The sequence below is a fragment of the Erithacus rubecula genome (assembly GCF_903797595.1).
Source record: "Erithacus rubecula genome assembly, chromosome: 14".
NCBI classification, from domain to species: domain Eukaryota; kingdom Metazoa; phylum Chordata; class Aves; order Passeriformes; family Muscicapidae; genus Erithacus; species Erithacus rubecula.
The window spans coordinates 17799837-17812551 of record NC_136666.1 but is presented as its reverse complement, the minus strand read 5'-3'; the positions used below and the strand labels follow the sequence as shown (position 1 = coordinate 17812551).

The 12715-nt window shown below is 55.2% G+C and overlaps 1 protein-coding gene across 1 annotated transcript in view; it reads right to left on the bottom strand.

Moving 5' to 3' along the window:
• SMAD6 (SMAD family member 6) overlaps positions 1–12124 on the bottom strand; it is a 36833-nt gene extending 24709 nt beyond the window's left edge. The window contains exons 1-3 of the mRNA XM_079317744.1: positions 10592–12124; positions 8049–8105; positions 6425–6502 (exon numbers count right to left, since the gene is read on the bottom strand). Of these exons, the coding sequence (XP_079173870.1) occupies positions 6425–6502; positions 8049–8105; positions 10592–11354 (898 nt within the window). The 5' untranslated portion in view covers positions 11355–12124. The remainder of the gene's footprint in view (positions 1–6424; positions 6503–8048; positions 8106–10591) is intronic.
• Positions 12125–12715: the final 591 nt, after the last annotated feature.

Genomic DNA, 12715 nt, shown 5'->3' with positions numbered 1-12715 from the left:
GATTCAAGGCCAAACATCATAACTACTCCACGAACCACAGACAAAAACACATTTTATCTGGGTGCTGTACTTCCTCCAAGAACTTCTAGGTTGAAAACATCCAGGCTAGCTGTGAAAATCCATCCCAGTTCCAGGTAACAGAGGGAGAAAAAGCAACTCTCTCCTTCTCTGCTGGAATACACTGAACTTCAGTGTCTTGCTCACAAATACTGCCCATGGAACCTTCACTTCAGGGCATCACCCTGCCTGGATTTTCCCTCATGGAAAATCCTCCTTTGGAGCTCAGGAGCTGTGTGTGCACACAAATACAGGGGCATCATCTGCAGAGCAGTTTTAATCTCTGCAATATTGGTAAAACCAACCTTCCTCCACCCCTTGTGCAGCCTGTGCCACTCCAGGCAGCCAGTCTGGATTTTTTCCTTTGTTCTTCTCAACAAGGGTCAACTCCAGCTGCCCAGATTTTTTAGGGAGAGCTCTGAACCTTGATGTCCCTCCTCAGGAGAACTTCAGCACAAATCACCTCTTCCCACCTCCAGCAAATTCCTCAGTGATCCCTCAGCTTTAAAAAAATTAATTTCCCTTCCCCACATCACTGTCCTGGCTGAGCTCTGTGCTAATCCCAAAACTAAAATCCTGCACTACAAGCCCAAAACCCACTGGATATTTTATCCAAACAGCTCTCAGTGGCTTCAGAAACATCTGCACAGCTCCTGCCAGAGCTCAGTCCTGCTCCCAGAGCCCATGGATGGAGCCACAGGCAGCTCATCACACAGGTCACAGGTGGCACCATGACAATCTCCTGCCACCAAAGCCTGGCCACCCCCAGCTCTCAGGTACAGCTCAGTGCTCCAGCTGATAACACTAGTTTTCCCACAGGGTTTCAGTGGAAAAACAACCACACACAGATAATATCCCCCTCCAGCCTTGATCTAGGGTGCTTCTCTTCCATTGGCAAGCCATCTAACTCTTAAAAATATTTTTTTTTCTTAAATTGCTGCTTGCTCAATGCTCTGAACAACTTCTTCATCTGCTTATGATTTTCCCAGGTGGAATATTCTCTGCAGGGTTACTCTGCTTGTGGCTGAAGCTCTGCTATCAACAGGATTTGATAGCAAACAAAGAGCCCACCTGGCTACAGAACCAATGATCCCCTCACCTTCTGCTCCAAGGGAAAGGCTGAGCTCCAGGTAAGCACAAATGGGACATGGAAAAACCCACTGCCTTCCAAAAATCCCCTGGCTCCAGTGGGTTTATCACCACCCCAGAAAGTCATCTTTATATAAAACATAAAATAAAGGAGCACACCTGTGGAAGGGACAGCACTGAAAGCCCAGAGATCAGCTCCCAGAGCTTCCCCACCTTCCCTTTCAGGGATTAATCCATGATTCACCCTGCAGCTGGAAAAGCTGCCTGTGATGCCAGCCCCAGGCAGGGCCAGAAGCTGCACAAAGCCCCAGGGAGGGCAGGTTGCTGCTCTGAAACTCTCCCATGGGGATTCCAACACCCATGGCCATCCACAGCCAGCACAGAATTCCTCTCTGAAGCACACTGGAAAATGGATGCACTTTATTTCCCTTTGGCAAACTGAAACTATGGAGGAAAACTGTTTAATATAAAAACATCTGACAAAGCACCTCCAGGATGTATTTTTTTGCATCAAAGAAGTAGCTCTTGGCAACAGGCTCGTTCCTCTGACCAGGAGAGGTTTTAGCCAAACCCTGATTGTTCTAGACTGCACAGGGGAAGACAAGCCAGCAAACCTACAGTTAAATATGAAAGAAAAAAAGAAACCAAAACCATTACTGGCCCAAACAAACATCTGTCTGTGATTAAACTGGATGCACAGATATGTTGTGCCTTTTTTTAAAGGATTTCTTTCTGCAGGAAGAGGGGAAAGGCTGCAGGGTGGTGCTGCACACCCAGCAGGGAGACACAGCAAAGCCAAGACCTCTCCTCAAAACCCAACATTGCCCCCCAGAAAAAACTGCTGCCCTATAAGGAGAAAAATATCCTTTTTTTTCTATGAGCAGGCAATTCCAGAATCTCTCCCCCAGCCCGGAAAGGGCAATGTTTGCCCAGTTGCCACACACATCCGCCTGACACATTTAATGGGATTTTTTTTTTTTTTTTTCCTACTCCTAACACACAGGATCTTCATAAATTTCCTTGTTAGCATAAATCCTGCAGCCTGTTATTTCTGGGGGGGGAGAGGAAGGGAGACGTTCACTTTCTCCATTCAGTGGGTTTTCAAATATGCTTCCTTAAATTCATCCTAAATATTGCTGGAAGCAGAAAAACCCTCTGGCTCTTGCCTGGAGCTGTGGCATTGCCTCAGCAGGGTGAGTCACCAGCTGGGATGGATGATCCTGACTTCTTCCTCCCTTTGGTGGTACAGGGATCCTGCTCCCCAAATCAAATCCCAGCCCCACCACTGCCCTGCAAAACTTCCCCATCTTCCCAGGCATTAAAAAAAAATTAAAAATCATAAATAATTGAAATAAGCTCCTGCCTATTCAGTCTGTTTTTTCCACCATCATCAGTCACCAAGCAGAGCTCATCTCCACATGGAGCCAGCACCTTCTGGACATCAGCAGAGCTGCTGGGAATAACCTCATGCCTGTGCCTCCATTTCCAGGTGGAAAACACCTTCCTGCTGCTTTGGAGAATGGACAGGAATTCATCCCTCCTCCAACAAACCACCAATTCAACATTTCTTCTTCAGGGTGCACACATGGGATCACCAGAACTGAAACTCTTGCAGAGTTTTAACACATGGGAAGTGATTTCAAAGTTTAAAAATAAACCAAAACAACTATTTTTGGAAAAAATAAACCAGCATCCTCCCTGGGGATGGTCAGCACAGAGACCTACAGGTGCAAAGCCACCTTTGGCTCTCCTACCTGCCCTCCAGAATTTAAACCCACCACTAACAAGAGCTTTGGTCAATGCTCACCATGGGGCTTTTTGAACAGGAATGGGGCTATTCCATGGGTTTTTAGGGAAGGTGAGGATTCAGGTGTGGGATTCAGGGGAAGGCAGGCAATCCCAAAGCCCACAGCAGCTGCTCCAGCATGTCCCCACCATCCCACCCCATCCCATCCCATCCCAGCCTCCACATGCCTGGCAAGTCTAACGGGTACAGCAGCTTCTTGGCATGTGCTGGAGGAGCCAAGTCTGAGGGGAAGGGAAAAAAAAAAAAATTACTACAAATGTTCCACCAATTATGAGTCACGAGGCTGAGCTTTTGTTCCTGCCTCGCTGGATTTTGCCCTTTCCCTGGTATTTCCCCAGCTCTGGCTGGGGAGCCCAGCACTGGCCAAGGCTGTGCTGGCTCCCAGGGGACAGGCAGGCTCAGGAACCAGCTGGGTTTAAAATAGAACTCCCCAAACAGCAAGTTTCCTTCAGCTCTGCTCCCCAGGCAGAAATGAACTGAAGGAGGGAAGATGGAGCCACTCCTGGTGCACTCACAAGGCTGAATGTGGCACTGCTGGAGATCAGCAGGAGGAAATTTCGGGGTCAGGCATCTCCAAGTGCCTTTTTCCACCAACCCAGATCTTCCCAGGCCATTGCACCTCACTGGGAAAACAGGAGCATCCCCATTCCAAGGGAAAAGCTGTGGCTGGACACTGATCCTTGGATAAACAACTTTGTTCCAAGCCCCAAATGCTTTGAACACAAGATGAAGTGGACCCTGGGGTATCACCCCTGGATCCAGGTCACATCCACCCAACTACCCACAACTTGTGCTTCCAGCTAGCACTGACTGTTCCTCTGAACTTTACAGTGAACCTGCTTCTTCACTGAAGAGTTTCCCTCTTTTTAATGGCAATATTATTGCTATGAAAGGTTCTACTTCAAAAAGAAGTTTGTTTTTTTTTTTAATTTACACATATGACAGAGATCATCTTTTGCCTTCATGCTAAACCTCCTGTTTTAGAAGTTCATCAAGTAAAGGAGCAACAGGAGAAGAATGGCTCTCTTTGTTATACAAAATTGAATTTTGTGGTTTTTGTAGGAAAAGCTTTTTTGATGATCAAAGCTGGGCCAATAAATAGCAGTGGCTTGATGCTAGATCCAAATTTCACTTATTTTTGGAAGAAGAGTTAAATGCACACTGAGCTCCCCTGGTACACAAGAGGAGACAGGGAGGACCATGTGCTTTGTGCAGCACTCCCACAGACCCACACTTCAAGCTGAGCTATTAAATGAGTTGAAATGGAGAATAAACAAACTGAAATGTGGCAGGTAGACTGGAGCCTAAGTGGGTTTTTCCCTTCTATTTCCCTGTGATGACATGTATGGGTTAACTTCAGCAGGGCTCTTATCCTCTTTCAGCAATCATGAGCACTGGGGACAAATAAATCACCCAGCCCCAGACTCTTATTAAAAGTTACACCATTGGAAACAGCACAGGGGGAGAGCAGGGATCTGGTTTCAGCACAATCTCAGTCACATGTTATCATTATATTGTTCAAGGAAAAGTTAAAATCTCTCTTCTCTTCCAGCAAACCCACCAGATGTCCCATAAACACTGAGCCATGAGAGAAGCTAAACCATGACATCCTGAGGAACCCCACTCCTCCAACTTGGCTGCTGTAATTAATGCCAATTATGGAGTTACAACAGAAGCCACGGGCACAGGGAACTTTAGGGATGTGCATCCAGCCCCAGGAATGTTTGCTAGGAATTGCAAACATATATTTATTAGAGCACAAAGCTGCATGATCTGAGTTCTGCTATCAGTTGCTCCCCTGCTCTGGACACTTGGCAGCACAACAAGAGCCTGTGGGCAATCATGGACTGTCTGCTGAGAGGACAAGGGACAATCCCCACAGGGAATTGTGCCACTGTGCCATGATACAAAGAAATGCCACCACCAAAGGACCAGCAGCCCCAGGGTCCCCTCCACCCCCTCCCTTGAGCAGCAGATTTTACCCCTGTGCTCAGAAAACATGGGGCTCCACCAAAAGCACCTTTGTCTGCCTTTCTGCCAATTCTCAGACCAAGAACCAGGCAGAGAATTAAAGCTGATCCTCCAGCCAGGCCCCTCCTGTCCCACACACAGCCTGGGATGAGACACCAAGCACAAAGATGGGGAATGGTGGCAGCAGCCAGAGCTAAGGAAAGCTCCAGCTCTACCTCTGCTGTCAGGTAAAACCACCCCAGGCCTTGCAGAGCCCCATTAAGTGAATGAAAGGTTGCAGGGTGGGGCAGAGCAAAAACCAGGACCTAATTAAGCCAAGCTTTGTTCGGGATCTTCAATGGCTCCGGAGCTGGGAGCCTGCTCATGAAAGCAGGGATTGCAGCCTGGGGCCAGAGCCCAACAGGTAACACCAGCCCGACTGAGCCAGCACAGAGCCCAGCCCTGGAGGGGCTCCTGCCCCCCATAGGGGTGGGGAGTGGGCTCAGAGCCCAGCCCCACAGCCATGGAGGGGCTCCTGCCCTGCCATAGGGGTGGGGAGGGGGCTCAGAGCCCAGCCCCACAGCCATGGAGGGTCTCCTGTCCCCATAGGGATGGGGAGGGGGCTCAGAGCCCAGCCCCACAGCCCTGGAGGGGCTCCTGTCCCCATAGGGATGGGGAGGGGGCTCAGAGCCCAGCCCCACTGCCATGGAAGGTCTCCTGTCCCCATAGGGATGGGGAGGGGGCTCAGAGCCCAGCCCCACTGCCATGGAAGGTCTCCTGTCCCCATAGGGATGGGGAGGGGGCTCAGAGCCCAGCCCCACTGCCATGGAGGGACTCCTGCCCTGCCATGGGGAGGGGGCTCAGAGCCCAGCCCCACAGCCATGGAGAGGCTCCTGCTCTCCCTGGGGATGGGGAGGGGGCTCAGAGCCCAGCCCCACAGCCATGGAGGGGCTCCTGCCCTCCCTGGGGATGGGGCTCAGAGCCCTGCCCCACTGCCATGGAGGGACTCCTGCCCTGCCATGGGGAGTGGGCTCAGAGCCCAGCCCCACAGCCATGGAGGGGCTCCTGCTCTCCCTGGGGATGGGGAGGGGGCTCAGAGCCCAGCCCCACTGCCATGGAGGGGCTCCTGCCCTCCCTGGGGATGGGGCTCAGAGCCCAGCCCCACAGCCATGAAGGGGCTCCTGTCCCCATAGGGGTGGGGAGGGGGCTCAGAGCCCAGCCCCACAGCCCTGGAGGGGCTCCTGTCCCCATAGGGGTGGGGAGGGGGCTCAGAGCCCAGCCCCACACCCATGCTCTGCAGCCTGCCATTGCTCCATGCATGGCCAGAACATCCCTGCCCATCCCACCAACAGCACCTTAGCCCAGCACCCACTTTTTCCACAAACCAACTCAAATAACTGCACTTTTTGTCCTCCTCAGAGGCAGCACAGAAGCCAAGGGCAGGAGCAGGACCCCCCTCCCCTCCTGCTGTCCTGCCCCAGCCCCCAGCCCCAGCCCAGAAAGGCACCAACAGCTGCCAACCTGAGAAATCTCCGGGCGTGACGTTGGGAGAGTTTGTAGCCTCTGTTTCAGTGTAAGACAACGTGGAATCTGATAGATCTGGGAGAAAAAAAAAAAAAAAATTAAAAAAAATAGCAAGCACTTTTAGTCCTGTTTGCCAGCAGTGTGTGAGCACCCGTGGCTGCTCAGCTTCCCACCACCTCCCCGAGAGAAAAACTCCACAGAGCTGGAGAGCAGAGATTAACTTTGTAGCTCCACCACGCAAATGCAAAGTTTGAATTGCCTCGACCACAAAAATAACTCCAGTTAAGTTGATCAAACAAGTAGGAACTTGGTGCTTACTGGATAAAGTTACATTAAGCCTCTAAACAAGTCAGAGTTACTATACTTAATTATCACCATTAAAATTCTTGAAGCTGTTTATTCTTGCTTCCTTCCTTCCTCTTTGCTGAAGCGAAGGAAACTTTGTTTTAACAAGTTAAGAGTCTTTGTTATTCTCTCTTGCTTACACCCCTCTAATTAAGTGCTCAACTGTTTGCTCACAGATTAACTATTATTTTTCCAATCAAACAAGCCAGAGAAGCAAATTTCAACCCCTGGCTGTTGTTTTAATAAAGTCACGTGTTGCTCACTATCATCTCTCCCTGCAGCACAAGCAGTTTCTAAAGAGAATTAACTTGGAAGGGGGAGTGCAGGGAGGGACAACTCTTTTTTTTTTTTTTTTTGCCTCCACACCTAAAAAAATAAAAAAAAAAAAAAAAGGAAAAAAAGCCACTAGCAGCCAATTTGGCCTTGCAGGCTGCTCTGGTCACCTTTGGCAGGGGCAGCTCCTGCCTTCCCCCGGGGCTGGGTGGGACAGGCAGGCACTGCTGTCCCCTCCTATCCCTGCCAAACCCCATTTGTCTCCTCCCCATGGCCATGAACCCCAAGGGATAAAGACAGAAAGCCCCCAGCTGCATCAATCCCAGCAAGAAATCCAGGAGGGATGTGGGATTCTCCCTTCCCTCCCATGTCTTTGCTTCCCATTTAACCGAGCAAGAAGCAGGGCTGAGATAGGATGGTGAGGATGCAGGGATGCCAGCTCAGAACATCTCCAGCACACAGGACCAGGATCCACGTGGATCCAGAGCTGCCAGGCTCTCCAGCACCCTGCACTCCACACCCAAAGCTGCTTTCACCCACTCGGGTTTGGAAAACCTTTTTTAATTCCCCAGGAAAAGCGACACCCCATTCAGAAATGACACAGCACTGAGTTTCAAAGGCTTTCCATCTCTTTGTCAGGAGCAGGGGAAGGGTAATAGCTGGTTCCTGCATGGAAATGGCACCCAGCAGCTCCCACTCCCACAGATTACACACGCAGACAAAACATGACGTCTGGTAACCTTTCATTACGCCTTCATTAAAAATAGAGCTTCATATTATTTTGGAAAATATGCATGTGTCTACACGGTAATTTGGTAGGATAAACTGGCATCCATTTACTTCTTCAAACCCGTCAGCTGATGCTTGCTCAGAAATAATGAGCAGCCATAAAAGCCTGACTTGTTGGCTTTTGCCTGACATGCCAGGTAGGGCTGTCCCAAAGCAGCACCAGGGCTGCACCATGAAAGAGTTCCCCAGAGATCAAAAGACACAAAACACGTACCCAGTGGCTTTTGCTCATCATTAGGAGACAGCCGAGAGTAGGGAGGTGGTGGAGACTCTGGAAAAACAAAACTTCAGGTTAGTGCTGGGTTCAGGTTATCAAAACCCCTTCACTTTCTCTTTGGGGATAAGAATTCTTCCACCCAGTGGAAAACAAAATACTTGGAAGTAACTGGAGACCAAGGTTTTCCTAATTTTTGAATGATGGGAGTTGCAAGTTGAACTTTTAAAGTGGGCTCTGCTACTGAAAATTGTGCAACCCCTTCCCCATATCTGTGCCTGGACACCCACAGATGGAGTCACACAAAAGTCAAACTGCTCCCCAAGAATCACATTTCCAACATCTGCCTTGGGAGACACCTTCCACCCGTGACTCCAACACACAGGATTTAACAAGGGCTGCCCAAACACTTCTCAAGTACTGAGCAGAGGGACTGGGTGATGGAAAGGCTGCTCTTGGCACACAGGGCTGGCACCAGAGCCTTCAGCCACCAGGTCACCCAAGTCACTTTGTCCATCCCAAAAGGCACAGAGCAGCTCAGGAGCAGAGGCCACTGATCCCCCTCTCCCTAAATCCATCCCACAGAGCTCCTGAGCTCGGCTTTAAGCAGCAGGACTGAGCAGTCATGTGCTCCAAGTTCAGCAAGTCCTCAGAGGTGCTTTGCTGAATCAGGTCATTCAACCAGCTCTTGCTGTTCCTGCAAGGGTCAAGACCACGGGGAAGGTCGATGAAGATCCTTCATCAACTCCAGGCCCTGATTAGAGGGGTTTCTTTTCTCCTTCCATAACAGGACAGTGATGATTCTTGAACTGTGACTTGCCAAAACTGAGTGTGCAGGCAGCTGGGCTGTACCAAGGCATCAGCACTGCCTGTTATCAAGGTATGAGGCACAGATTGCAGTGAGAAATTGTACAGTGGAGTTCACCAGTGGCTCCACAGAGCAGGGAAACACAGGAGTGTTCCCCAGCTCCCATCCAGCACCTGCAGCTCAGCCTGGCTGAGCTCATCAGAAAGAGCCTCAGCATCCCCCCTGGGACAGCTCTGGGCTCATACTGCTCCTCAGAAAAGCTTCCCCAATCCCCCTAAGGGAGCAGGGTGCTCTACTTCACAGAGTGCTTATAAATCCCAAAATAAAAAATAAAAGTGCTGATGTCCTCATGCAGAGGTAACAGGCAGACCTGGCTGTGCTGGTCCCACCAGACCTGCTGCCACCAGGGACTCATTGGAAGCACCCCTGAACTTTCACAGGTCACCCCACAGCAAACTGGGTGGGAAACACCCCCAGGATGATCCCTGCAGGGAGTCACTGGTGGAAAAGGGCACCCAAGCTTCTCCTGGCTCCTGTTCCCAGCGCCCAGCCGGCGCGGGTGGGGTCCTGGCACAGTCACCCTTTATCAAAGTGATAAGGAGCCACTTGATAACAGCTCTGCTTTCTACTACTCCCAGCACAGGGCTGGCAGCTGGGAAAAGCACCACGGCTGCAGGAAAGAGACTGGGAAACTTCTCCCGTTTCTAAAATAAATGTCCCGTTCCTGAAAACGCAGCTCAGCTCCAAATGGAATAAAAAAAAAGCTGCCTCCAGCCTCTAGCGACCTTCGGGAGAAGCACGCCCAGAAGAGAAGTTTCTTTGAAAGAAGTGATGCAAAGCGAGGCAGGAGCCCAGATTGCAAAAGAAATTATAAAATCAAAGTTCTTGCCAAAAAAAAGGGACAGCCAGCACAGAATCATAGATGGTTTGGGTTCGAAAGGACCTTAAAAATCATCCCTGCTATGGGCAGGGACACGTTCCACTATCCCAGTTTGCTCCAAGCCCCCTCCAGCCTGGCCTTGGGCACTTCCAGGGATCCAGGGGCAGCCCCAGCTTCCCTGGACACCCTGTGCCAGGACCTCCCCACCCTCCCAGGGAAGAATTTCTTCCCAAAATCCCACCTATCCCCACCCTCTGGCAGTGGGAATCCAGCTGTCCAGCTTCATTATACTTTTTCTACAGCCTGTTAAACATAATTTCAATTTCTGCACCTCCAACTCCACCAAACTCTGCTCCATTTAACTGAGGAAACCAAACCCACGCCTTGAAAACGCTCACCTCGGTAAAGAAAAAAAAACTGAAAAAAAGGAAAAAAAAAAAAAAAAAGAGAAAAAAAGAGAAAGCCCCGGGAAATGCAGGAGCCCCAGATGCGGGGATATCCCCGCGGCCCCCCCGAAGCGCCTGCGGCTTTAAGCCGGCGGCGGTGACCGCCCGGCTCCGATAGGAGCGAGCCAGGCTGGCGCCAGCGGGATGGAGCCGCCGATTATCGCCCCTCCGGCTCCCGGAGAGCGGGGAAACTCCGCGGGAAGGGAAAAAAAACAATAATGAGAAAGGGCTTTTTACGCACAACTGGAACCGCTGGTTGCAAGGGAGGGGGGATGCCCGGAGGGGACCCCGCAGCACCGCGGGGCCGGGGCAGCGCTGCCCGCGCGGGTTCGGATAAACCCAGAAAGGGGTCAGAAACCCCGAACCCCCAAATCGGTGGGTGCAGTGGCGAGGGGGGGCCGCTGCTCACCTGGCCCACAGAGGCGGCTGAAGTGGTAGGGGTTGCAGCAGACCGTGGGTCCGTCGGCCACGCCGAAGCTCTGGCACTCGCAGAGGGGCTTCAGCTCGGCGGGGTGCTGCAGGTCGGGCCAGCGGAACAGCTTGCCCAGGAGGAGGTGCGGGGGCGCCGCCAGCCCCCCCAGGCGCACCTCGGTGCGGGCCACCAGCACGCAGCCGCCGGGCATCCCCCCGCGGGACTCCACCGCCTCCAGCAGGCTGTCCAGCGAGCGCTCCTTCAGCCGCTTCAGCAGCGAGTAGGTGACGGCCTTCAGCTCCTGCTCCAGCAGCAGCAGCCGCGCCCGCGCCTCCCGGCCCCGCCGCTCCGGGGAGCCGCCGTCGGCCGCGCCGTCGGGGCCGGGGGCGGCGGCGGCGGCGGGGGGAGGCGGGGGTCCGCCCGGCTCCCGCTCCGAGAAGAGGCAGCAGGTCACGGTGCGGCCGTCGCTCTCCGCCGCGGAGCCGGGGGTGCGGAGCCGGGCCCCGCGCCGCTCCGCCATGGGGTCCCCGCGCGGCGCCGCCTCGCCCGCCGCCCCGCGCCGCTCCTCCGCCTCCCGCAGCAGCAGGCTGCGCGCTACCGCGCGGAGCTCCGCCGAGGCGCTTTTCTCCGCGAGCTTGCAGCTGCCGGTGGCTCCGAGGTCGTGGCCGCTCCTGGCGCTCCCATCTCCGCCGTCCCTGTCCGGAATGACGCGGCTCCTCCAAAGTCGCCGCACCAGCCCTGAGCGTTTGGACCTGAACATACGACCCGCGGGCGGCCGGGGGGTCGCGTCGCTCTCGGCCGCCCCCCGCCCTCCTCCGCGGGGCTCCTCGCTCCGCCGCCGGCTCTATCTCATCGCAGCCCCGGCGCAGCCCGGACTCCCCGCGGCGCTGCTGCCCAGCGGATCTCGGACGGCCCGCGGCGGGGCCGCACCATGGGGGGGGCGGCGGGGCGGCGCGGGCATAGACGGCGCCGCGGGGGCCGCTCCCGTGGCGGCGCTGGGGCTCGGGCGCGCCGCGCCGTGCCCTACATCGGCTGCCAACGCGGGGCCGGGCGGGGAGCGGCGGGGGCGAGCGCCGGGGGGAGCCCGGGGCAGCGCTCGGCTGCGCCCCGCGGCCGCTCCACCATACAAGGTGGGGAGAGGAGCGGGGAAGCGCGCCCGGCGCGGGGGGTGCCGCCCGGCGGGGAACCGGCGCCGGGGGCCGCTCGGAGGCGTCGGATCCCTTCAGCCAAAAATAGTATTAAAAAAAAAAAAGTGTAAAAAAAAAATTAAGGAAAAAAAAATTAAATCAGCAAGGCGATGAAGAAGAAGCAGCAGCAGCAGCAGCGCCCGCAGCGCAGCCGGTTGTCAGCGCGTCCCTTGTCCGCATCGCAGGGCGCGGCCCCGGTCCGGCGGGTCCGTGCGCGGCTCCCGGGGCCGCCGCCGCCGCCCGCTCGCGCCCGCCCGCCCCTCGCCGGCTTTTGTGTGGCCGGGGCGCGCGCGCGGGGCCCCTCGCGAGCGGCGCCGCCATTGGCTGCCGCCCATCATGTGCCAGTCTAGACACTCCGGCGGCTCCGCGCGGCACCGGCCCTTGCGCAAACACCGGCTCGGGTTTCCGACCGCTTAAAGCCGCACGCGCCCCGCGCTGCCCCGCCGCCCGCCCGCCGCTCCGGCCCCGCGCTGCCCCGCGCTGCCGGCGGGCGCTGCGAGGGGGGAACGGCGGCGCGGGGAGCGGCGGAGCGGGGCGGGGGGGTGGGCGAGCGGGGCGCTGCGGAACGAGGCCGTGGCAGCGCAGGGGTTAACGCGCCCCCCCCCGGACACACCCCCGCGATGTATCAACTTGTCCGCCGTGGCAAAAGTTCAGGCCCGGCGCGCTCCCATTGGCCCGCGCCCGCGTGACGCGCGGCGCCGCCGCTCCCCATTGGCCGGCGGGCGGTGCAGGCCCCGCCCCCTCCCAGCCCGGCGTGCCCGTGAATGAACGGCGGCCGCGGGGGATGAGCGGGGAATGAACGGGAAAACGGGGGATGAACGGGAAAACGGGGCGATTTGCGAACGGCATCGCCAGCAGCAACGGCCTCCTGTCCCGCCCCACGCGGCCGCAGCCGCACAGTGCCCGTGGGGAGCGAGCGGCACCCCCGGGGACC